Source organism: Colobus angolensis, unplaced genomic scaffold (genome assembly GCF_000951035.1).
Source record: "Colobus angolensis palliatus isolate OR3802 unplaced genomic scaffold, Cang.pa_1.0 Scaffold3, whole genome shotgun sequence".
Classification (NCBI taxonomy): Eukaryota; Metazoa; Chordata; class Mammalia; order Primates; family Cercopithecidae; genus Colobus; species Colobus angolensis.
Window position 1 is genome coordinate 12,525,213 of NW_012116265.1, and position 25,235 is coordinate 12,550,447.

General features: G+C 36.0%; 1 protein-coding gene across 2 annotated transcripts in view; it reads left to right on the forward strand.

Annotated features, from left to right (window-relative positions):
• GTF2A1 (general transcription factor IIA, 1, 19/37kDa) overlaps positions 1-24,912 on the forward strand; it is a 46,190-nt gene extending 21,278 nt beyond the window's left edge. For both annotated transcript variants that reach the window (XM_011949466.1, XM_011949467.1), the window contains exons 5-9: positions 3,541-3,616; positions 4,757-4,890; positions 8,129-8,449; positions 15,351-15,440; positions 20,657-24,912. In XM_011949466.1, coding sequence (XP_011804856.1) covers positions 3,541-3,616; positions 4,757-4,890; positions 8,129-8,449; positions 15,351-15,440; positions 20,657-20,764 — 729 coding nt within the window. In that variant the 3' untranslated portion in view covers positions 20,765-24,912. The remainder of the gene's footprint in view (positions 1-3,540; positions 3,617-4,756; positions 4,891-8,128; positions 8,450-15,350; positions 15,441-20,656) is intronic.
• The last annotated feature ends 323 nt before the right edge of the window (positions 24,913-25,235 follow it).

A 25,235-nucleotide genomic window follows, 5' to 3' on the forward strand; every position in this document is an offset into this window, starting at 1 on the left:
TTTTTTTTTTTTCCATTCAAGTTTTTTTTTTTTTTGAGATGGAGTCTCGCTCTGTCACCCAGGCTGAAGTGCAGTGGCGCGATCTTGGCTAACTGCAACCTCTGCCTCCTAGGTTCAAGTGATCCTCCTACCTCAACCTCCTGAGTGGCTGAGAGTACAGGTGTATGCCACCAACCCAGCTAATTTTTTTGTACTTTTAGTAGAGACGGGGTTTCACCATGTTGGCCAGGCTGGTCTCCAACTCCTGATCTCAAGTGATCCGCCCACCTCGGCCTCCGAAAGTGTTAGGATTACAGGTGTGAGCCATCACACCCAGCCTCAAGTTTTTTTTTAAAAAAGCAGTATATGAAAAGATCAGTTCTACTTTGTGAGTGATAGTGAATCACAAAGCTCATTTGTGGTTTATAAGCCAGATGAGAAGGGCTTACCCACTAGGCAAATGACTTCCTCCTACACATTACCAGCCTCACATATTCATACTGTGGCAGAATTCAAAGTTTCTACATGATAGTAGAAATTGCAGTTTTTAAATTCACAAATTTAAAGTACACAAATTTAAATACACAAATTTAAAGTTTTTAAATTCACAAATATCAAGTACAAATATCAACTCTTTGTATTTGTAGTTAGTTACTAAAATCATTTCGTTTACATGAGAATAAATTTCATGCCCGTTACTTCTCACAAGATTTTTTGTTGGAAAAAACTCCGTTTTAAATCTCAGGCCCCAATTTTTTTTAACCTCCACTCTTAAAAAAAAAAAAAAAAAGTCTCGGCCAGGCGCAGTGGCTCAAGCCTGTAGTCCCAGCACTTTGGGAGGCCGAGACGGGCGGATCACGAGGTCAGGAGATCGAGACCATCCCGGCTGACACGGTGAAACCCCGTCTCTACTAAAAAATACAAAAACCTAGCTGGGCGAGGTGGCGGGCGCCTGTAGTCCCAGCTACTCTGGAGGCTGAGGCAGAAGAATGGCATAAACCCAGGAGGCAGAGCTTGCAGTGAGCTGAGATCCAGCCACTGCACTCCAGCCTGGGTGACAGACCAGACGCCGTCTCAAAAAACAAAAAAAAAAGTCTCACTATCTGTTGCATATTGCAGTTGATGTTATTAAGACTGTATCCTAGGGAATAACTCGCATTATTTTAAAACAAATTTTGGCAGAATCTTCGTTAACATATAAAAGAATTTTAAATGTTGTGGGAGAGAATTTTGAATTAATAAATTATTTCTGGGATAAAAATTAGTGGTCCATCTCTACTACTGGTTAAGTCTCCTTTATTCTAAAGAGCATATGTATTTAAACAAATTATAGGTCAGTTATTCAGGAAAATTGATATAACATTTCTGTATATTTTACATTTTACTCTTGTTTTTAGTCAGTGTTTCCTTCATGTATTTCTGAACATAATCAGTATAGGCTTTGTACCAATGAAAGTGTTTTAGGTTTTTGTGGGTTTGCATTATTACTTCTGATTAAAAAATATTCAAAAATAATTTGTTCTTTTTAATGGCTCTGTTTGCTTTAGAAATGAACTAATCATAAAAATGTGAGATAATAATAGTGGAAGGCTATTTCAGGGAACTTCTGTTAAACCATTGTTTTCAGTTCATTTTTATGAAATGATTGGTCTAATGCATTATTTCTGTTTGGGCTGTTTTGTGGAATACAAGAAGAAATTTTAATAGTTATTAAGTATAAGGTGGTTTGTGTATGGTACATGACTCAGCAAATACCTGTTATGCAGCTTGAATTTGTGGGGGGTCTGCAGGTAGTTACTGGGTCATGTATTCTATATAGAAACTATTATGTCGGTTTGCTGGTAGAGGAAGAATTGTTATCTTTCAGAATACGAATTATAGGCCCTTGATATTTCTAAATAATATTTGTGTTGTTTTTTTGTTTTTAAATATTTCTTAATAGTATGTGGTGGTTAATATTTTCCTTAAACTTAGATAACCTTTAATTTGCTTATATAGACAAGATTTATCTTAATTGGATAATTGAGTATTCAACTTAAACACGGATCAACCTGGTGGGCTATAGTTAAATTCTGGAGACACAGTGGGCATTTCAGGCCCAAGCTGTAGAAATTACTTACGTTTGTCAAGTGGCAACAAGTTTATTTTCTTGGAAAGCTATATACCTAGACCCCAGACTAGACAGTAGTTGAATTATTAACTCAGTTTAATAATTTTCCAAGTTTGTTGACTTCTCTGACACTAGCATTTCCAAAGCAGTTATATTTATTTTTTTAAGCTCTTCTAGATATGGGTAGTTCTAAAAATGTGTAGATTAGATTGAATGTATGGATGGTTGGTACCCAAAAAAGATTGAAAAGAGAGGGAAAAAGCTACCAAAATGTGTAGCTCTAGTGGGATACAGGAAAATACTTAACGTACAGAATAAAAAACAAGAGAATGGCATAATTCTTTGTGGGAGGACAGGAGGAGAAAACTCCAGAACTCTCCAGGAAGTCAAGAATTTGTCTTGGATTTAAAGAAATTCATAATATAATCCCGTGTATATCTTTATAACTTAAGTGTCACATACTAACTTCATTTCAAAATGTTGAAATTAAAGTTTGTGACTGTCGCCCAGGCTGGAGTGCAATGGCGCAATCTCAGCTTACTGCAACCTCACCTTCCAAGTTCAAGCCATCCTCCCACCTCAGCCTCCCAAGTAGCTGGGACTACAGGTGTGCACCACCAAGCTCACCTAATTTTTGTATTTTCTGTAGAGAAGGGTTTCACCATATTGCCCTGGCTGGTCTCAAACTCCTGAGCTCAAGCGATCTGCCTGCCTGGGCATCCTAAAGTCCTGGGATTACAAGTGTGAGCCACTGTGCCTGGTGTGGCTTTTCTTAAGAATTACAGAATTTTTGTATTAATCGGTTCTTAATACATGTTTCACCTAGAATATAATGCCAATATGTCCCTTTTTTTCTTTGCAAATATGACATCTTAGAAGAATTTTCAGCTATACTCCCTGTGAAGTCTTCTGATACAGTGTTCTTGATAGATATCTGTTGATTTTAGTAGAAATTTTAAAAGTTAAGAATTCTAAAAAGTAGACAATTATACTTCTACCTCAAGGAAATGGGGATAAGGAAACAGTGGGAAAGGAAGCAGTAATGAAATAGCTATTTCATATATTGTACAGCATTGTTAATGTGGGTGTTGTCTAAAAGTGTATAGGTTAGATTAAGTATAGGAAGGCTTGGTACCTTAAAGAAGATTGATGGGGCAAGAAGGAAAAAAAAAAGCTACAGTACCTGTGAGATTTACTTAGAGCACCTTCTCTAGGGGAAAAAAACCAATTATATTGTTGTATTTAACAGCTTAAAATAATTTAGTAGGTTGTTTAGGCTAGGTTGGTCGGTCTTGTACCATTTTATAAAATGGGGATTTAGCCTTACTAGATTTTTTAAATTTTGATATATTCTAAACAAAAAGTTTCATATATTATTAAAATATGCTAGAGATAAACAGATAGTATTATATATGTATGTGGTTTTGATATATTTTCTTTGTCTTTTTCAGAGTGCTGCTGCTACGGCTGCTACCTTAGCACTTCCTGCAGGTGTGACTCCTGTTCAGCAGATACTAACAAATTCAGGTAATTAGGAATGATGGAACCATTTTAAAATGTAATTAAAAAAATTGTACTATCTAGCCCTTAGGTTTTGTCTTCTTTGAAAGACGGAAAATACTAATATTTCTTTTACCATTTGGTTTAGGTTATTAAAATAACTTTGAGGGCTGTAATACATACAACTGTAATCGTTGAGGATACAGTAAAGAAGATGAGAATTGTACTTGAACCTTTGATCTGTGCATGATAACCCTTTTATTGAAGTATGATTATATAAAAATACTTAGTTTTTTATTAAACACATTTACCATGCCAAGTGAGTATTAAACTTATTTGAACTTGTGATATCAAAGTAATTCCTAGAGCATATTAAGAGCAAATTTATTGTATGCTATTATTATATGTAGTATCTCTTCATTGACAAAAGACCAATGTCTAGCTCATGTGTTTTGGCATATTAGTACTTGAAAAATTTATTTACATGGATTTTAAGTGTCCCCTGTAATCTTGATTATATAGTTATTTATTTTGTATTCTGTGTATGTATCTTATTTTTGTTATTGTAAATTTGTGAAATTAGGGGTTATCTTGCTACATATTTAATAAGATGTAATTTGCTTTTTAATCAATTCAAGATTCTGGGTTATCTAAAGGAACATATTGGGGGAATTTGATTCTGTGTGAATTGTATGACGATGATAACTGGTTAGCGAACTTTTATGGCTTTTACCAATTTTGAAGCAAAGTTCTGTGGTACTTTGTTTGGTTCAAGATATTAAATGAACTGTTAAACTTTTGTTCCTTTAAAGCTTTAAAAATGAACAGCTCCCAAAGTGTCTGATTTTACTGCTCTTTCTTGACTCCTAAGGTTAGCAAAGATAATGTAAGCTTTAGTCAAGTCTCATAACCTGTTGTTAAAACCTTGTTGGAAATAGCTGAATGAGGATGTAAATATAAAAAATAAAGCATTTTAAGGAATGTATTTGAACATGGCGAGAAGGGGAGGATTATGCATACTGTGTATGAATGATAGTCTTTAATAAAATTGTTAGTTTTCTTGATAATTTCTTGTGCCTTTGGTGGTATGAAATTAAATATGAATTCATTTCTTTTGAGATGGTCATTGCTAAAATGATAATTTGGAATGCATGTTTTTTGCTTTAGGCCAGCTTCTTCAGGTGGTCAGAGCAGCCAATGGTGCCCAGTATATCTTTCAGCCTCAGCAGTCAGTGGTTCTACAACAACAGGTGATACCACAGATGCAGCCTGGTGGAGTACAAGCTCCTGTTATACAGCAGGTAAAATAATCTATTATGATCAGTATGGGGTTCTGTTTTCTTCTGTATGTGTTCCCTGGGTACTTTCCCTCTCTTTATATGCACAAAAGACTCTTCTTCAGTGCTATACACCCAGTTGTTTCTAATTTCTCCTGTATACAGCTTAACTTAGATTCAACATGTATTAAACATGTATTAAAAAATTGCTGTTGTCTCTGCCCATCTTTCATCATCCCCTCAAAACTGGCAGCACTCTCCTTCCAGCCTTGTTAGCTGTTCATTTGGCCTTTATTCAATAAGCAGTTACTGAGTCTCGGGCTATTTATAAGGGTCATGAGATTTAGGAGTGAATGAGACAGACATGACTCTAGTTTTATGATGCTTACTCTGTTTTCTGGAACTGGGTGTGTAGAATCCTCCCTTTTCCTTACCTCTAATATCTTTTCTTTTTTCTTTTTTTTTTTTTTTTGAGATGGAGTCTTGCTTTTTCACCTAGGCTGGAGCACAGTGGCGCAATCTCGGCTCACTACAACATCTGCCTTCTGGGTTCACGCCATTCTCCTGCCTCAGCTTCCCAAGTAGCTAGGACTACAGGTGCCCACCACCACGCCCGGCTAATTTTTTGTATTTTTAGTAGAGACGGGGTTTCACCATGTTAGCCAGGATGGTCTCAATTTCCTGACCTTGTGATCTACCCACCTTGGCCTCCCAAAGTGCTGGGATTACAGGCGTGAGCCACTGCACCCGGCCTTTTTTTTTCTTTAACTGCAGTTTTGCCATGGTTGCAGTCCCTTAATATGTTTGACACTGTTTTTTTTCTCAGCCTCTTTGTTCATTTCCTTAGTTCATAGTGTCCATAATTTGTCAGTAAATACTGTGTTGTCTCCTTAATGGTTTCTCTGCCACTCATCTTGTGCCCTCCTAACCTGGCTGTTTTATAGTCATCTTTCTTTTTTTTTTTGAGACAGAGTCTCGCTCTGTCGCCTAAGCTGGAGTGCAATGGCACAATCTCAGCTCACTGCAACTTCCGTCTCCTGGGTTCAAGTGATTCTCTGCTTAGCCTTCTGAGTAGCTGGGATTACAGGCACGCACTACTGCACCCAGCTAAATTTTGTATTTTTAATAGAGACGGAGTTTCGCCATGTTGGCTAGGCTGGTCTTGAACTCCTGACTTCCGGTGATCCGCCTGCTTTGGCCTCCCAAAGTGCTGGGATTATGGGCGTGAGCCACTGCGCCTGGCGTATCTTTCTAAAAATCTTACAACCTTTTAACAGCTTTTTATTGCCTACTGAGAAAAGCCTAAACAACTCAACATGGTTTATAAGATCTTTTTGTGGATCTTGTTTTTTTGAACTCTGCAGGTTTATTTCTTGCCATGCTCCCAGGTATTTTCTTTAGCTGCCTTTACATCAGAATAAACACTTGGATCTACTTGTGTTATATTCTTGTGCTGTGAGCACTAAAATGAAAGAGGAATGGTTATTTTCTTGAGGAACTTATGTACTTTATTTGTTTATGTGTCTGTCTCTTTTTTAAATGTCACTAAAATAGTGTGACGATAGAGACAAGATCAGATCAGTAATATTAATCCAGTTTATTTACATCTTTCCAAAATTATGTACTGCTTTCACTTCTGGGTTTCACTTGATGTTACACGTCTCTTAAGAATGCCGTCTGGCAACTCCCTGCACGTCCCCTAAACAAATAGAAAAACCTGGCTAATCTCCTTAAAGCAGCGGTCACCCAGCTTTTTGACACTAGGGACTAGTTTTGCGGAAGGCAGTTTTTCCACGTACTCGGCAGCAGGGATGGGTTCAGGGTGAAACTTTTAATTCAGACCATCAGGAGTAAGGAGTGCACAACCTCCATTCTTGCATGTGCAGTTCACAGTAGGGTTCCTGCTCTTATGAGAATCTCATGCTGCCGCTGATCTGACAGGAGGCAGAGTTCAGGTGGTAATGCTGGCTCATCCACCACTCGCCTCCTGCTGTGCAGCCTGGTTTCTAACAGGGATTGGGGACCGCTGCTTTTAAGCAAAAACAGAAACTCAAATATTATTTACTAATAATATAGGTAATATTTGATCATGCTTTGTCCCCCAAGTTGGATTTGGTACACACTTTTGTGTTCCCATAATACTATGTCATATTTGTACTATGTCTTGTCTCTTTTTGAGTTGTTAGTGCTTTGTCTATTTTACCATTTTTTTTGGTCTTTTGTACTGTTACACCATGTGTAAGCGTTTTAAAGGAAATTCTGTCTTATTTTTGCATTCCTTGAACCTGATGACAAGTAATAAGCATCCAGTCCTCCTCCTTTATTGTAATACGTATAGTATGTATAGTTAATATTTGTTAGTGTATATTTTTTTAAGCTGTGGCTTACTTTAGAATCTTAGATGCAGAACCTGGAAAGGAACCTCAGAAATCTGATCTAGTGGTTTTTAGAAAAATAATTAGCTTTTATCTCACACTGAATCAGAATATTAGTGGTGTGACCAAAGTATCAGTACTTTTTAAGCTGCCAGGTGGTTCTTATTTGCAACCAGGGTTGAGAACCATTAATCCTAGTCTGACAGTGAAATGGCAGAGGCCAAGAGGAGTTAAATGACTTGCTTCTGCTGTATTTATGTCTGACTTTAGACAAAAGTAGAGCCAGGTTGGCCAGGCACAGTGGCTCATGCCTGTAATCCCAGTACTTTGGGAGGTGGGCGGATCAGGAGGTCACGAGTTTGAGACCAGCCTGGCCAATATGGTAAAACCCCTTCTCTACTAAAAATACGTAATTAGCTGGGCATGGTGGCACGCACCTGTAGTCCCAGCTACTCAGGAGGCTGAGACAGGAGAATTGCTTGAACCCAGGAGGCAGGGGTTGCAGTGAGCTGAGATTGTACCATTGCAGTCCAGCTTGGGTGACAGAACGAGACTCCATCTAAAAAAAAAAAGAAAGGTAGACCCAGGTTTTCAGATTCTCAGTCCAGTGTTCTTCGTGTGAAGGCAGTGTATAACTCTTGGCCTGGTATCTGGCATATACATAGTATGTGCTCAGTGAATGAAGCAGTTATCTTTAGAAAATCCTTATTTTCCAGAAATTTGATAAAGTAGAAAGTTAGTGGGTCACTACACTAGTTAAACATTGCTTTTGTACTTTGGTAGTTTTAACTGTATGTTCAGTTAAAACTTCAGCATTTGTTCCTATTTCTGTGTACCGTACTTGATCCTCTTAACTAGTTACTGTTACGTGGTTTCTTTTGCTTTAGGTACTGGCTCCTCTTCCTGGAGGGATTTCACCACAGACAGGTGTCATCATCCAGCCTCAGCAAATCTTATTTACAGGAAATAAGACTCAAGTTATACCTACGACAGTGGCAGCACCTACACCAGCCCAAGCACAGATAACTGCAACTGGCCAGCAGCAACCACAGGCCCAGCCTGCTCAAACACAAGCTCCATTGGTCTTACAAGTTGATGGAACTGGGGATACATCGTCTGAAGAAGATGAAGATGAAGAAGAAGACTATGATGATGATGAGGAGGAAGACAAAGAGAAAGATGGAGCTGAAGATGGGCAGGTGGAAGAAGTAAGTTTCTAGTAAAATACTTACAATGATAATCTACTTGATTATTTCCATTTTTAGTTGGTGCAAAACTGATAAATTATATCCTATTTTTTCAGAGACTGTTAGGTGCTCTACAACGTAAGATTTTAGAGATAAAGTTAGATTGATTTAACTTTAAGGTTTTTATATTCTGGCTATATTTATCTTCATAAAATGTAACTATTTCATATAGCTGGTAATAAATTATAACAAATTAAATTGTATTAATATGTGTAGTAAAGAGTACAGGTAATTCTAACTGGCTTACGCATTTATAATGTGGCTTAAACATAAGACATTGGTAGATAAATAGATGTGGTTAATCTTTTGCTTCAGTAATTTAAAAAGCATGGCAACATTTGGGGAGAGAGCAAACTCAAGAACCAAATGTCACAAATTTATTAAATATTTAAAATCTTTTGGTCCATGTTCTGTACCACTTCCTTAAAAACCTATGTACCCTTAATGTCTGTGTTCTTCTAGAAGCATATAAGTATGCCTTTGTTTTCCTCACTATTCCAGCTTAGTTACTAGGTTCCAAAAACTATTTGTCCCACCACAGTTTTCATTTTAATTGCCTTCGTTAGCCTAAAATGCAGTCTTCTTGTTTCTTAGTACAAAGTTCTTCTAAATTAAGTAATTTTTTTCCCTAAAGAAAACATAGTTTATTATTGAATATTGAATAGACACAAATGAATAGAAATGTTTCAAGATAAAAATCATCCTGGTGCCCACCATCTGGTTAAAATAAAATTCCATTATTTAAAGCACCTTGGGTGCCTCTCCCTAATCCCATATTCTTTCCTAGGCCATCAGAGTACCTTTGCTCATACATTTGTGTTGATTATTAATTGCTTTTATATTTTACCATATATATTTATATTCCTAAATAGCTTATTGTTTAGTTTTGCATGTTTATAACATAAGTGAAGTAATTACATATTCTTCTGCAAGTTGTTTGTTTTCCCTCAAAATAATATTCCTGAGGTTTATCCAAGTTGTTGCATATAGCTATAATTATTTTCATTGCTGTTTTTCTAATCCAGTGGACATCAGGATTGTTTCTAATCGTTTACTGTTACAAACAGTTATAAAATATTGTAGTGTATGTCTTCTGGGAACACAAATGCAAGAGGTTCTCTAAATTTTATACCTAAACATTGAACTTCTGGCTCCTAAGGCATGCACTTCTGCAACTTTACAATAAAGTGCCAAATCACTTCTGCCATTCAGTACATAATTGTGCAGATGTCCATACCGCCTTACCAATACCTGATAGTGTCAGGCTTCCTAATTTTTGCTGGTCTGGTAGGTAGAAAATAGTATTTCATTTCGGTTTTAGTTAGCATTTCCTCACTTAGGAATTTTAGCCTCTTTTTGTGTATTTATTTGATACTGTGTTTTGTGTGGAAGTGCTTATTGAACTTGCCCATATTCCCCCCTAAATTCTTTATAGTTTGAATGCTACTCTAAGTAACATGTTTCATTACCTTTTCCAGTTGTTTATTGGTAGTATGGAAATATGTAGAGCGTTTGATATTCATCCTTGAACCAGCCACCTTCCTAATGTCTTTTGTTAGTCCTCATAATGTATCTGTAGATTCTTTTATATCTTCTGTGTAGACATTCACATCTTATGTGAAGAATGGCAGTTTTTTGTGGCTTGTTGGCTACGCCTTCCAGAACAATATTGATTGGAAATGATGATAGCAGGCACCGTTCTCTTCTTCTGAAACTGAAAATTAATCTTTTCCATGCTTCACTGTTAAGTTTAATGTTCATTGTGGGTTTTTTTTTTTTTTTTAATGGATATCTTCATCAGGTTAAGTACATTTCCTTCTTTGCATTGCTTTGTTTTTTAAACTATAAGCGGATGTTGCGTTTGATTAAACAGTTTTTCTGCGATGATTGATTGTACAATTTCTCACTGTAATGTTGTTTATATGAATTTCATTAATTGATTTTCTCTTTGTAAACCAATCTTGTATTCCTGGGGTAGCGTAACTTGATCATTTTATATTTCTCTTTTTATCAATTACTGAATTCATTTTGTTGGGGACTTTTTTGTAGATACTTATGAGTGATAGATACTGTCTGTGATTTTCTGTTCTCATTCTCTTATGAGGTTTTCAGGTTACATTAGCTTTATAAAATGAATTTGGGGACATGTTTCCTCTATTTTGAACTCTTTTTTTTTTTTCAAAGATTGTGTTGTATTCTTCTGTTGATATTTGTTAAAACATGCCACTACAGATACCTGGGTCTAGTAATCTCATGCCCTTCAAGTATTTTGTTTCCGTTTGAGACCTTTTTGATAAATTATGTTTTTCTAGGACCCTGTATATTTATCTAAATTTTCAAGTTGATTAACATAAAGTGAATCATGATACTGTCTTTTTGATGCCAGAATCCTTTGTCATCTTCATTCCTAATATAATTATTGTGCCATCTCTTTTTTTCCTGTTCAGTCTTGTCAGGGGTGTGTAGATTTCATCAGTGTTTTCAAAGACTAAACTTTTAGCTTTATTCTCTCTAATGTGTTTTTCCCATTCTATTCTTTTCTATTCTATTCTGACTTAACTGTTTTGTTTGTAAAGAATATGATCTGTGTGATGTGTGAATCCTTTGAAATTGCTTGAGACTTGCTTGATTTGGTCAGTTTTTGGGTTTTGGTTTTGTATATGCTTTGAAAAGAATGTGTTTTCTGCACCTGTTTGGTACTTGTATGTGTCTGTTAGACTTACATTTTTATACTGGCAGTAGGTTTGCTCAGATGCTCTTTGTGTATCCTTGATATTTTTTGTGTGCTTTATCCTTTCTTTTCTTTTTTTTTTTTTTTTTTGAGATGGAGTCTTGCTCTGTCGCCCAGCCTGGAGTGCAGTCAGTGGCATGATCTCGGCTCACTGCAGGCTCTGCCCCCCGGATTCACGCTATTCTCCTGCCTCAGCCTCCCGAGTAGCTGGGACTATAGGCGCCCACCACCTCATCCCACTAATTTTTTGTATTTTTAGTAGAGACGGTGTTTCACCGTGTTAGCCAGAATGGTCTCGATTTCCTGACCTTGTGATCCACCCACCTCCGCCTCTCAAAGTGCTGGGATTACAGGCGTGAGCCACTGGGCCCGGCCACTTGATCCATTTTTTACTACTGAGTGAGATATATTCATGTCTCCTACTATGGTAGTTGATAAGTTTCTTCTTGTTTTTCTGCCATTTTTCCTTTTTATATTTTGAGCCTCAAAACAGGTGCATGTAAGTTTCACATTCATTGTTTTTTCTCAGTGAATTGAACCATTTAAGATCATATGTCTTAATTTATTGCTAGTAATTTTTTTGTTAACCATAAAATCTGTTTGTGTAATACTAATAGAGCTGTACCAGCTTTGTTGTGGTTAGAATTTCCCAGGTACAGCTTTTTTCATTCTTTCACTTTTCAAACATTTTGGATCTATAAACTTTAGGTTTATCTTTTTAGGGTAGAATATTGCTATTTATGCTATTTGTTGCAAAACTTTTACATCAGCCAAGACTGTTCAGTAGGGACAGAATAGTCTTCAACAAATTATGCTTGGACAATTAGATATCCACATGCAAAAGAGTTAAGTTGGACCCCTACAGCATACCATATACAAAAATTAACTCAATGGATTAGGGACCCACATCTAAGAGCTGAAATTATAAAACTCTTAGAAGAAAACATAGGGGTAAATCTCCATAGCTTTGGCAATAGTTTCTTTTTTTCTTTTTTTTGAGACAGAGTCTCGCTCTGTCACTCAGGCTGGAGTACAAGTGGTGCGATCTCGGCTCACTGCAAGCTCCACCTCCCGGGTTCACGCCATTCTCCTCCCTCAGCCTCCGGAGTAGCTGGGACTACAGGTGCCTGCCACCATGCCCGTCTGATTTTTTGTATTTTTTTTTTTTTTTAGTAGAGACGGAGTTTCACCATGTTAGCCAGGGTGGTCTCTATCTCCTGACCTCGTGATCCGCCCACCTCGGCCTCCCAAAGTACTGGGATTACAGGCATGAGCCACCGTGCCCAGCTGCTGGCAACAGTTTCTTAGACATGACACCCAGAGTACAAGCAATCAAAGAAAAAGTGGACTTTGTAGATTAAAAAGGTGTTTTTTATTTTTGTTTTTTGAGGCAGAATCTCACGCTGTTGCCCAGGCTGGAGTGCAGTGGCATGATTGTGGCTCACTGCAGCCTCAGCATCTTGACTTCCAGGACTGGAGTGTTTTTCCTGCCTCAGCCTCCTGAGTAGCTGGGAGAAAATATTTGCAAATCATGTATTTGATAAGGATCTGCTCTCCAGAATATATAAAGAACCCTTAAACAGTGTAACAACAAAAAGATAACGCAGTTAAAAACTGGCAAAGGACTTGAATAGGCGTTTCTCCAAAGAAGATACACAAATAGGCAACAAGCATACGAAAAGATGCTCAGCATCATTAGTCATTAGAGAAATGCAAATGAAAACCACAGTGAGATAACCACTTCACACCTACTAGAATAGCTATACTCAAAAAAGAAAGAGAAAATAAATGCTGGTGAGGATTTGGAGAAATTGTAACCCTTGTGCATTGTTGGTGGAAATGTAAAATGGTACAGCTGCTGTGGAAAACAGTTTGATAGTCCTCAAAAATTAAGTATAGAATCATCCATATGACCCAGCAGTTCCACTCTTAACTATATACACAAGAGAACGGAAAATATGTTTTTCAACAAAAACTTGTATGTGACTGTTCATAGCAGCCCTATTTATGATACCTAAATGATCTAAACCCAAATGTTCATCAGCTGATAAATGCACTGATAACAGTGGGATATTATTTAGCCATAAAAAGGAATGAAGTATTCGTATATGCTGCAACATGGATGAACCTTGAAAACATGCTATGTGAAAGACATCAGCCACACTACACCGTGTATCATATGATTCCATTTATATGAAAAATGCAAATCCATACAGACAGCAGATTATAGATTGCCAGGGGACAGGGAGAATGGGGAGTGACAGCTTAATGGATAAGAGTGATGAAATGTTCTGGAACTAGGTAGTGGTGAATGTTATATATACTATAAACGTTCATTGCACCTGAATTGTACATGTACAAATGCTAAAATGGTGAATTTTGTTAAGAATTTTACCTCAAAAAAATTTTTTTTTTGAGACAGAGTCTCACTCTGCCGCCCAGGCTGAAGTACAGTGGCGCGAGCTTGGCTCACTGCAAGCTCCGCCTCCTTGGTTCCCATCATTCTCCTGCCTCAGCCTCCCGAGTAGCTGGGACTACAGGCACCTGCCACCACGTGCGGCTAATTTTTTTGTATTTTTAGGAGAGACAGCGTTTCACCGTGTTAGCCAGGATGGTCTTGATCTCATGACCTCGTGATCCGCCCGCCTCAGCCTCCCAAAGTGCTGGAATTACAGGCGTGAGCCACCGCACACAGCCTAGAAACTTTTTTTGGTTTTACATTGATGATACCTATTTTAAGTTAAAGAATATCTAGACGTAATTCTTTTTTTTTTTTGATTCTTGTTGTTGATACAGAGTCTCAGATTGTTGTCCAGGCTGGAGTGCAATGGTGTGATTAAGGCTTATTATAGCTTTAACCACCTGGGCTCAAGAAATCCTCCCACCTCATTCTCCTGAGTAGGTGGGACTATAGGCATATGCCACCATACCTCGCTAATTTTTTTTTTTTTTTTTTTTTTTGTAGAGATGGCATCTCACTGTATTTCCCTGGCTGGTCTCAAACCCCTGGCCTGAAGTGATTGTCCCGCCTAGGCCTTCCAAAGTGCTAGAATTAACAGGCATGAGCCCCTGTGCCTGTCCATAATATCGTCTTGATTATTGTTCTCTCTACTTTCGTCTTCTCTTCTGCATTTATTAGAAATCTCAGTTACATCTTTTATCTTCTGTCTCAATTGAAGCAAAATTTAACATGGTTGGTTATTTTATGCTCTAGTTAGGTTGTATCTTGGCCCCTTACTCTCTTTAATGTTGAGATTTCCTACTTTCTGCCTGTAAGAAAAAAAAAAGTCTGAGTCTTAATTCTGCTTCATACCTCTACCATAACCATCATCATGCTAAACATGCTGATTTGTATTTAGACCCCAGGTTCTTTAATGTAAAGACAACAAGGTAGACTGTTAGCCTATTGCATTGCCCTTCTTTTCTCCTCTAATTTCTCCACTGTTACCTGTTTTTTATGGTTTGTAGTACATAGTGCCATTAGCTCCTTTGAACCTTCATATTAGGTCCTCTTCTAGGCATCTTAAACAGTTATTGTGGAGAATTATCTTCTTGAACTGTTTTTAAAGAATAAAGAAAATAAAAATAGGCCGGGTGTAGTGGCTCACTCCTGTAATCCCAGCACTTTGGGAGGCCAAGGCGGGTGGATCACAAGGTCAAGAGATCGAGACCATCTTGGCCAACATGGTGAAACCCATCTCTACTAAAAATACAAAAATTAGCTGGGTGTGGTGGCGCATGCCAGTAGTCCCAGCTGCTGGGAGGCTGAGGCAGGAGAATCACTTGAACCCGGGAGGCATAGGTTGCAGTGAGCCGAGATTGTGCCACTGCAATCCAGCCTGACTACAGAGCAAGACTCTGTCTCAAAAAAAGAAAAAAGAAAATAAACATAAACATCTTTTCAGACTTACAAATTACATAGCTTAAGTAATTTAATTATATTTAATTTCTTAAAAGATTTAAGTAATATTGGCAAACTTAACAGCTGATTTGACAGTATTAAATTCATGACGTACATATTATGCATTCGGCATTTGGTTCTCAAAGAACATCAAGGTCACTATATTTTTTTTCAGTGAATATTAGGCCTTCTTATAGTAATACATAAATGAACTCTCCTTTTATTTGTAGGAGCCCCTCAATAGTGAAGATGATGTGAGTGATGAGGAAGGACAGGAACTCTTTGACACAGAAAATGTTGTTGTATGCCAATATGATAAGGTAAGGATGTCATCTTCAGATTACTGACGTTATTTGTGTTGTAATTTCTTCCCTATGTTATTCTTTCTGCCTTATTGAAACATTTGCGCAGCTGATTCATACCTCTTAAATTCATTATGAATAGTATGAAAACACTGTTAGAGTTTTGTGGATTATTTTAATAGAATGAAAGATTAATTTCTTAGCTTTACATTTGAAAAATAAGTTATGAATGAAATGAAAAGAGCTACGGTCTTTTTCTATTTAGATAGTCTTTCAACTTGTAAGCAGAGTAAACAGCCACTTTGAGGTTGTCCTTTATGGTAATAGCTCACTCAGTGAGATAATTCTGTTTTCTATTTAGCCTCAACTATCTCAAAACTAGAAGGGTTCAATTGAATCTCTATAACTGTTTTATTAAGGAGAAGACTAAGGCAATGAACAATACTAAAAACAGATACATTTTTACTGAAAATCATTTAAAATATTATTTAACTTTGCTGTAGTTTGCTCACATTAAGGAATTTTTAAACCAGATACCATGAAAACTAGCCATTGATTCCTTATGTTCTTAATTCCTAAACAGGGTGCTGCTAAGTATTTTTGTTACATCTATTTGTATTACTTCTGAGATTTTTGTTTTTAAGACATTTAAATTGGAATATTTTTTTAACTGCAATCATTAAATTTATAATACAGCAAATATTACATTGCATTTATAATTTTAGTAGAGATCTTTACCAAATGATGAAAATTCTAACAGAAGCTTATTTATTTAACATTTATAGAGTGCAGAAATGTACCAGACACTATTCTAGGCCCTGGAGATGTAGTTATGAACATGTAAAATTCGTACCCTGCATGAAGTTTCCTTTATAGATGAAGAAAATCTTAATTCTGTTGCTTTTATGGAAATGAATGTGATAAGTAGCCATGCTTACTTCAAACAGATCTATAGGGAGAATGCCAGTACTATGGATCTTATTTGCTAATAAAAAGGTGGAGTTAGACTAGTTTTTTACCAGTGAAGTTATAGAACAAAGACAGTAAGAGAGTTGTAAAACATTGAGTGTTTTACAGCGTTCAGTTTTGTGCATAATGACTTCTGAGAGACTGTTTTTAAAACCATATACCATGCGCATTATAACAACTGTAATTTCTGTTTACACATAGAGCAAGACTATGAGGTTAAAACAAAAGATACCATTAAATCTTTATTGTTAGGAAGTCTCAGAGGATCTCCTTGCAATCAAATTATCCAGAACACAATTTCATGATGAGATGTCAGATTTATCAGGCAAGAGAGGACCTTTGTTTTAGCCTGACTGAAGAATATACTTCTAAGTGTCTTCCTACTTTAAGACAATGGTTGTATTCTCCTTTGGCACAAACTGTACTTATAATAGTTTAAATGTTAAAATTGGTTTGTTTTGCTCCCAGAGACATTACTTTAGTGTTTTAAATTAATAAGTGGAAAATAGCTCTAAATAGTGTGCTGAATGATAAATAATTTTAAAATTTGCAGAGGTCTAATTTTGAGAATCAAATGAGTTGCTCTGAAGATTGGAGGGGAGTGGTGACTTGATGTCTTCAGCCAATAGTAAAGAATAGCAGTGTTCTGTGACTGCGTAAAGTGAGGTTGGATATTGTTTGAGCCAACTTGAATTTCAGGAATGTAGTTTTGAAGCCTAAACTTTAGAATGTCAACAATGAGTCAATTTTAGAAGAGATCATAGAGGGATTAATAAAGCTTGTATTGCCAATCAAATCAGAGTCTTAGTTAAATCCTAATAATATGGCAGAGTTCTTGCTTACATGTGGGTGGATAAGGGCTGATACAGCATTTGGCAAAAATAGCGTCAGATGTAGGTAAACTTGCTTTAACACACTTTTAATTAGGAAATTTAAGAGGGCTTTCTCCTGGCTTTAAGAACATTCCCTCACGAAGGGCTTAGGGCCAGTAAATGGATTGCTTTTTTAGTTGTGACTTTGTACTTCTATTAATATAAAAATATTTATCATTTATTACCCAATATGACTTCAGTGTTGACTGTGTGGATTATTTGGCCCATGAAACTTTCCTACATTTATTTTTTGCAAATTGTCCTGTCCTATGACAAAATGCAGTCAATTTCTTTACTTGTCTGTAGAATCTCTATTTCCTGGCTACTCATCACTTTCTTGTTTTTGGCTAGTTAAGCCCACTGTCTTTCTGGTTGGAAATACATTTATATACACATTTGTAGGATAAATACTACTTTATAGGAAATCAAAGAAAAAGGGGAGACAGAGGTCTTTTCATGCAACAAATACTTAACTGTTTATAGTGTCCCTGGGCACTATTCTTGGAGCTTGAGATACACTAGTGATCAAAACAGAACAGTCCCTGCCGTTGGGACGCTTACTCCAGTCAGGGGAGATAGATGCTAAAACATAATAAATTAGGATTTATTTATTTATTTAAAACATAATAAAAGATTAATATGTTAGAAGCTGATAATTGGTATGGAAAAATAAAGATCAAGGAAAGAGGACAGGTTTGGTTTCAGTTTTAAATAGGATAGTCATAATAGGTCTTTGGAGAAAATGACATTTTAGCAAAGACTTGGAAAGAGTTAGCCCTGTTGTCTGGTGGCAGAGTCTGTTGTATGTGAGGAACAGCGAGGAGGCTTGTGTGGCTGGACTGGAGTGAGGGAAGGGGAGAGTACAGTAGTAGGTGGAGAGGTAGAGGTAAGGGAAGGCGGATGGTAAGGATTTTGTAAGGACATGGCTGTTACTCTTAAGTGAATTAGAATGTTATTGGAAGGTTTCAGTGAGACAAATGATATGAACTGATTTAAATTTTGAAAGGATTACTTTGCTTTCTTTATAGAGAGCAGAATATGAGGAGGAAGCAGAGGTTGCTGAAACAAGGAAACTATTTAAGGAGATATTATAATAATTCAAATGGGAGATAATGGTGACTCAGCCTATGGTGATGGTATTAAAGTTGGTGAGAACTAGGTGGATCTTGGATTTGTTTTGAAGGAGGAGTGTTAACAGGATTTCCTGACTCTGAGATGTGTGGTAGAAAAGAAAGGAATCAAGAATGACTCTCAAGATTTTTTGATGAGGATTCTGAAAGAAGGATGGTGATACCATCAGTTCAGATGAGGAAAAGCTGCATGTGGAGCTGGTTGGACATGCCAAGTCTGGTATGTCTGTTAGACATTCAAGTCATCAGTCTTAAGATGCTACATTTAGCATTTACGTAATGTATTTAGACCAGAGGTATAATTAGCTCTTAGTCCAGCAGTCTCTGCCCTACCTGCTGTTTTACCTTTATTGTGCTTTGTTTTGCTTTAATAAGTAAGAAAAGTTTGAATCCAGAAGAAGAACATGAGAGTGGTTTCCAAATAAGATGAAGGTTGTTTGATTGAGTGATTTTTTTTTTTTAAGTCTCAAAAAGCAGAGCTGGGATCAATAAATGGAAGTTGGAGAAGCAGATTTCAGTAAGGGTAAACTCTGAAAGATTTTACAAGAGAGCTGTTCCAAAAAGGAATAACTTAATTTGAAATTCTTTGCTTACTGTTTCTAATCGTATTTAAGCAGACACTACACTGCACAACCATTTGCCAGGAATATGTCATAAAGAATGTTTGCACTAGGAGGTTAGGCCATGGAATTTTAGGAATGAGATCTTGGAAAATATCTGTACCTAGCCGGGCGTAGTGGCTCACACCCATAATCCTATCACTTTGGGAGGCCGAGGTGGGCGGATCACCTGAGGTCAGGAGTTCAAGACCAGCCTGGCCAACCTGGTGAAACCCATTTCTACAAAAATACAAAAATTAGCCGGGCGTGATGGTGAGTGCCTGTAATCCCAGCTACTCAGGAGGCTGAGGCAGGAGAATCACTTCAACCTGGGAGTGGGAGGTTGCAGTGAGCTGAGATCGCACCATTGCACTCCAGCTTGGGCGACAGAGTGAGACTCTGTCTCAAAGAAAAAGAAGAAAAAGAAAATATCTGTACCTGTTGAGTGTTTCTGCATTATTATATGAAACAGACTGATTTAGTAAAAAGTACTGGACCAAGACTTGAAAATCATGGTTGTCACTTAGTAGCAGTATACCTTTGGTCAAGCCATTGAACCCTATCCAAGCTGTCATTTCTTCTTCTGAAACTGAAAGCCTGAACTAGTTGATTTTTTTTTTTTTTTTTTTTAGGTACCTTTAGATCATAGAATAGGGAGAACCATGGGGCCTTCTTTGCAGAAGATGTGGAACTTGAATTGAGCATTAAATAATTAGTGTGACTTACTGGGAAAAGGAAGAAAGGTCACTTCAGTTCATTAAGTTTTACAGCTCCTCTCCCCCACCAAATCCATGGAATTACAAACAACTAAGGACTATAAGTGAAGGCAAAGATGGGAGTGCCCAGAGCCTGCCCTTCAGCTCTTTTTGTTTAACTGTGGATGCACATAGTTTTTGAAATCTGCTGTAAGTGACTGGATGATTAGCATCCTTTAGATGTATTTTTAAAATACTGCTATGTATAAGGTTCCACGTTAGGTCTTGAGAGCGCTATAAGGAGTTTTATTTTGGTAGAAGAAGTGAGTCCATAATTGTATTACTTACAAATAATGTAAGAAATGACAGTGAAAATACCATTGGGAATTTAACAGTGGAAAAGAATAGTTTTAGCTGGTAAGATTTGGGAAAACTTTGTGGAGGATAGTCTTTTTGAGGTAGACCTTGAAAATATATATGCAAACCTGGTAGAGAGATAAGACATTTTGTAACGAAATATTTTTTAACTATTTTAATGAACACAAGTACTAAAAGCTATAAAATAGTACTAATTACAGATAAGTTTGTTTTTAAACCCACCTAGTGAGGTTTTTTTTTTTTTTTTTTTTTGGTGTGTGTGTGTGTTTTTGTTTTTGTTTTTGTTTTTTGGTGAAATTAAACTTTATTAAGAAACCAATTTTTAGGCCAGGTGCTGTGGCTCACGCTTGTAATCCCAACACTTTTGGAGGCTGAGGCAGAAGGATCACATGAGGCCAGGAGCTCGAGCCCGGCCAGCACAACATAGGGAGACCCTGCCTCTGCAAAAACAAAATAAACCAATTTGTCAATACAATACTGTAAATACTGTTTTGTTGAGGTGGGTGTGTGTGTGTGTGTATGGATCTTTTGTTACTTGTTTTCTCTGTTTTCTGATAGTATCTCAATTTTTTAAATTTTGTTTTCGTTTAGATACACAGAAGTAAAAACAAATGGAAATTTCATCTCAAGGATGGCATTATGAATCTTAATGGAAGAGATTATATATTTTCCAAAGCCATTGGAGATGCGGAATGGTGAAGAGTTGCTTTTTTTCTTTTATAAATAAAAGAAACTTAAAAAAAGTTTAAAGTGGACAGTTTGAAACTTGGGGCATATGCCAACCAAAACTTCATTTCTGCATGTCAGAAAAGTGCAGTAGAAGCAAAGCTACTGGAACAAAGATAGACCTTGACAACATAGACACTACTTACTGGCAAGCCATGGAACTGTAGCACCTGGGGTTGTTGGGTGGGAGGGTTGGGATTTTGTGTAGGAAAACCATAATTGTTGATTTTAAATACAGGTACCTGCCACCGGTAATTAGCATGTAAAGCTTTGTCTATATTCCTTCCTCCAACTTGGGTTCAATCAGAAGATACTTGTTGGAATGAACTGAAGAAACTTCGGTTTTGATAGATTGAACTGAAACTGCTTATTGTATGTGGTTATATTTGGTAAAAGTTGCGTGTGAGCTTTTTACAAAAGGGTAAGAATTGTGTTGAATTTTAATTCACTTGTATAAGAAAACAATTTAAAACTCTCATAATAGGTCTTAAATATTTTTACTTGCTATTCTCCCTCAGTGATATATACCTCTTCCTTTCCAGCTTTATGAAACATCTATTTAAGATTTAAAGTTATCAGTGATCATAGTTTGGAGATAAAATTTGACCCAGGAATGAATATTTATTTTAAATAGGTTTTCATACTTACTAAATGTAATTAAAGACTTGGGTCTTGTCTGAGTTCGGTGGAATTGAAACGACAACTTTAATTTCCTTACAGAAAAACTTAATTTGTTTCTTTTAGTGCCACACCTTAAAAAGAAACCCCAAACTAGCTCCTCAGGAATATAGTTTTATTTTGCAAGCATACCATCTAGCTGAAACGGTATACACATGAATATATGTAGACTTTTCCTGTTGGGCTGAAGTGTGTGCTTATAAATGTGTTTAGTTTTTAAGCTAAACATCCAGTAAACAGTCTGTGCATTGATTAGCATAGGGCAGGTGGTGAGGACCTGGATTTTTATTAAACAATTTAGTAATTATAAAAGTTTCTTGTGTTTACTAGTAAAGAATTTTAAAAATCTAATTCAACAAGTTTTTAAAATCAACTTTGTAATTTGAGGGGAAAATTTGGGGGGAAGAGGTGGGTGGGCCACTAAGTTACCTCTCTTTCATTTGGTGGCCCTTCCAGGCCATTGAAAATAAAGACGTTGGCTCCAGTTTGCACATCGGGAAGAAAGCATAGAAATTTGACTTGTATATTAAAAATAATAGAAATGTAATATGTATATTAAGAATGCATAGGTCTGTATTCTGTAAGGGGCTCTGAAGAACAATATGGCACTGCTGTGTTCAGTGTGAATTCGCTGCCTGGGAGAACTGCAGGAATGCTTGTCTTCACCATTGTGTTCTTACAACGAATTCAACTTTCCATGGTTTATCTTGACAAAATTTACATGTGTTTAGGTTACTTGTATATTGATATATTTTTTTAATCTTCAGTTTTTGTCTTCCTTTTGCCTTTGTGTTTTCAGAAGTAACACATAAACACTTTTTAAAGTACATTACAAAGAAGAAAACTGTGAGCTATTATATAGTGTTTCTTTTTTAACACAAATCTTTTAACTTTAAAAAAAGGCAAAAATTTTTTTTCAACTTCCCACCCAGCTTACCACCTTGATCTCTTTAAATTATGTTCTAAACTTTGGTGTAAATGGTGGTGTCTAGCATGCTAGTAGTTAGATTTTATTTAGCTGCCATAACTGGTAATACAGTTTTTATTTTTACTATATTAATTAGTTTTTTGAGGGGAAGTTTGTTTATTCTGCAACTCTCAAAGCACACAGAGGTTTTAGAATATATATTATTATTAATGAGACTGAGAGAAGAGGAAATGGGAGGGAGTAACATCACTGAAGTCCTGTTGTTCAACTGTTCTTCAATATAGTTGCTAGTAGGTTTGTATTTACTCAATAAAGAAGTTAGTGACCTGAACTACCTATAAAAATTCAGCAGTGCTGCAGTATTGCTTAAGTGAAACCCTTTGGCTATCTAGTAGTTTTTATGCTACTGAAACTTGGATTACTGTATGATATTCAGCTTGTCTTGGGCCCTTTATGTAGACATTCATATTCATAGTAGCGTTGTTTACTGGCCTGTTTTTATGACTTTATTTTTCAAATATTAACAACCACTGCTTTCAGAGTAGTTATTTTGTTATTTTTGAAGCAGGAAATAACCATTTGTATTTGCACCTGTGTATTGCATATTAATTATGGTATACTTGGCAAATGCTTTTCTTTTACCTGTGAAAATTCTGAAGGCTGGTCCAAGCTACATTGCATACCAAATTGTGCTCTTATATATTATTTACATTGTGTCCTTTTTAATCAAATAGCATGTTTTAGTTTTATTATAGTAGCTTTTGCTGTAAGAATGTCACTTGCTTATCTTTTATTGTACTTGAATTCTTAATCATGCTTTTAACATTGTATTTAACAAATCATTTCGTATTAGGTTCCATTGAAATGTCATTCCTTTGAAAAGGCAAGGGATTTCCACTTTCAGAATTTTAAAATGAAAGTAGCATGTTTATCTAAAGGCAGAAAATAGTTCAGACTTGGTACTATGAAAATAAGTAATGGTTTCTGGAGAGGATTTGTTTAGATTTGCACAGATGGTGATGGCACCTTTTACTTTAAAAAATTAACATTAATCAACAGTGCTAAAGAAAATTTACCCAAAATTACAAGATAAAACATGGAAATGTGTGCCTTTCAGTATACAAACTCTTGCTTGGTGGTCATTTGTGTAATCAGACCATTTGAATGCCTGAGAGCATGTTTAATTTCTGTGGAGTGCCACATAATGGCTAAAACAACTCTTTAATGTGCAATTAATTTCTAGAGTAAAATGTCTGTTATATGAGGGGGATCTTTATATTGGGCTTTTCTATTTTTTAAATGTTCACATTTCTTTCTGTTAATTAAAATGCCATCATAATGTCACATTTACACTGTTGCCTCTTTTAAAAGCAAAGCCACTCTGTTCTAAGATTACATCAAGACTTGAGCAGTGTGTAGTAATTAAAATGTATGCTTGATGAGCATAATAGATTCTGGTTTTAGGAAATAACATATAGCTTTTATATGAATATTTTCTTTTGCTATAGTGAAAAAGATTTTTTTTTTTCTGGCTTTTATGGAGGAATGAAAAGAGTTGTCTCCCTCTAAGAGTAATTTTTGATTCTCATAGCAATAATGTCACCATTCTTACCAGAGGGTGAATACCCCTTGTATAGGAAAACAGACGTAATTTCCTTTTGGGAGTTCTCTTTATGACTTAGCATTTTCTTCCACTTGAGAAAATTCCTGTTTTTCCGATTATTTCATATTGAACTTTTGTTTGAGCTTTTGTGCAATGTACTAGTTTATTGATCCATCTTTGTACATTTTCATTTTATTTCATGTCTTTCTTCCATCTACCTGTCAGAATCAGCTATAGCAGATTTTGAATTCTTTAGTAAAAAATAGTTGCTTTATTTGTTTCCTCATGAGTTTGTTAAACAGCTTTGCATTTTAGTCCTCTATTATGCTATGGAAATTACTATGAAGTTTATATTCTTCCCTTTTTAAGCCTGCCTTACTCTGTCTTTTGTCATTGTGTATGGTTTAATGAAGAACACACCAAACTAACATTTTTGTTTATTTTGAGGAACAAAAAAACTTTTTCTCTTCTCTTTTAAGGGAAGTTGCTACACATTTGAGTTAGTAACTACTCTTTCAGTCAAGGTTCCTTAATAAGTCCGGTCTGCATCAGGACTATGATTTGGGGGGCAGGGCTAATCCTTTTTGCTGTTCTGAGCTACTATTGTCAACTGCTGTTGTACATACTGTTATGTGTAATGGCGTAAATATATTTATTATGTTTGTAAAATTCATTGCAGATCAAGGTTGCTCTTCTGTGATATATGGGATATTATGTTTTAAAGACCATCTTGGAATACAATTAGAGAACTTAGTATTTTGATGTACTAAGACCTATTTTAAGTTTAATATTCTACCTTTGCAAAAACTTTAATTAAAGATGTTATTTAAAAAAAGTAATGTTGCTTGCTTTGCTTACTAGTATATGGCATTGTTATAGATAATTGAATAAAATACAATTTAGAAAGGAAAATGCTTTACATTGTTAATGAGAATTCCATTTAACAACAAAAAGATGCTAAATTCTGTACCTTAAAGATAAGTAGGTTGAGATGTCAATTTGAATTAGTAAACTGTGTTGCAAATTATTAATAGTAGCTTTTAAAAAGTTGTATTTTCCAGGCACACAGGAATTTAGGTTGGGCAAATTCACATTAACAAATTATAACTAAAAATTGGTATAATTAACATTGTTTTTAAAAATAAAGATTACTCCTTGTGAAATATTAATAATTAACATATTGCATTAAATGAGTATTTCTACTCCAAAGTATAGATTACTTAGGATAAAAACAT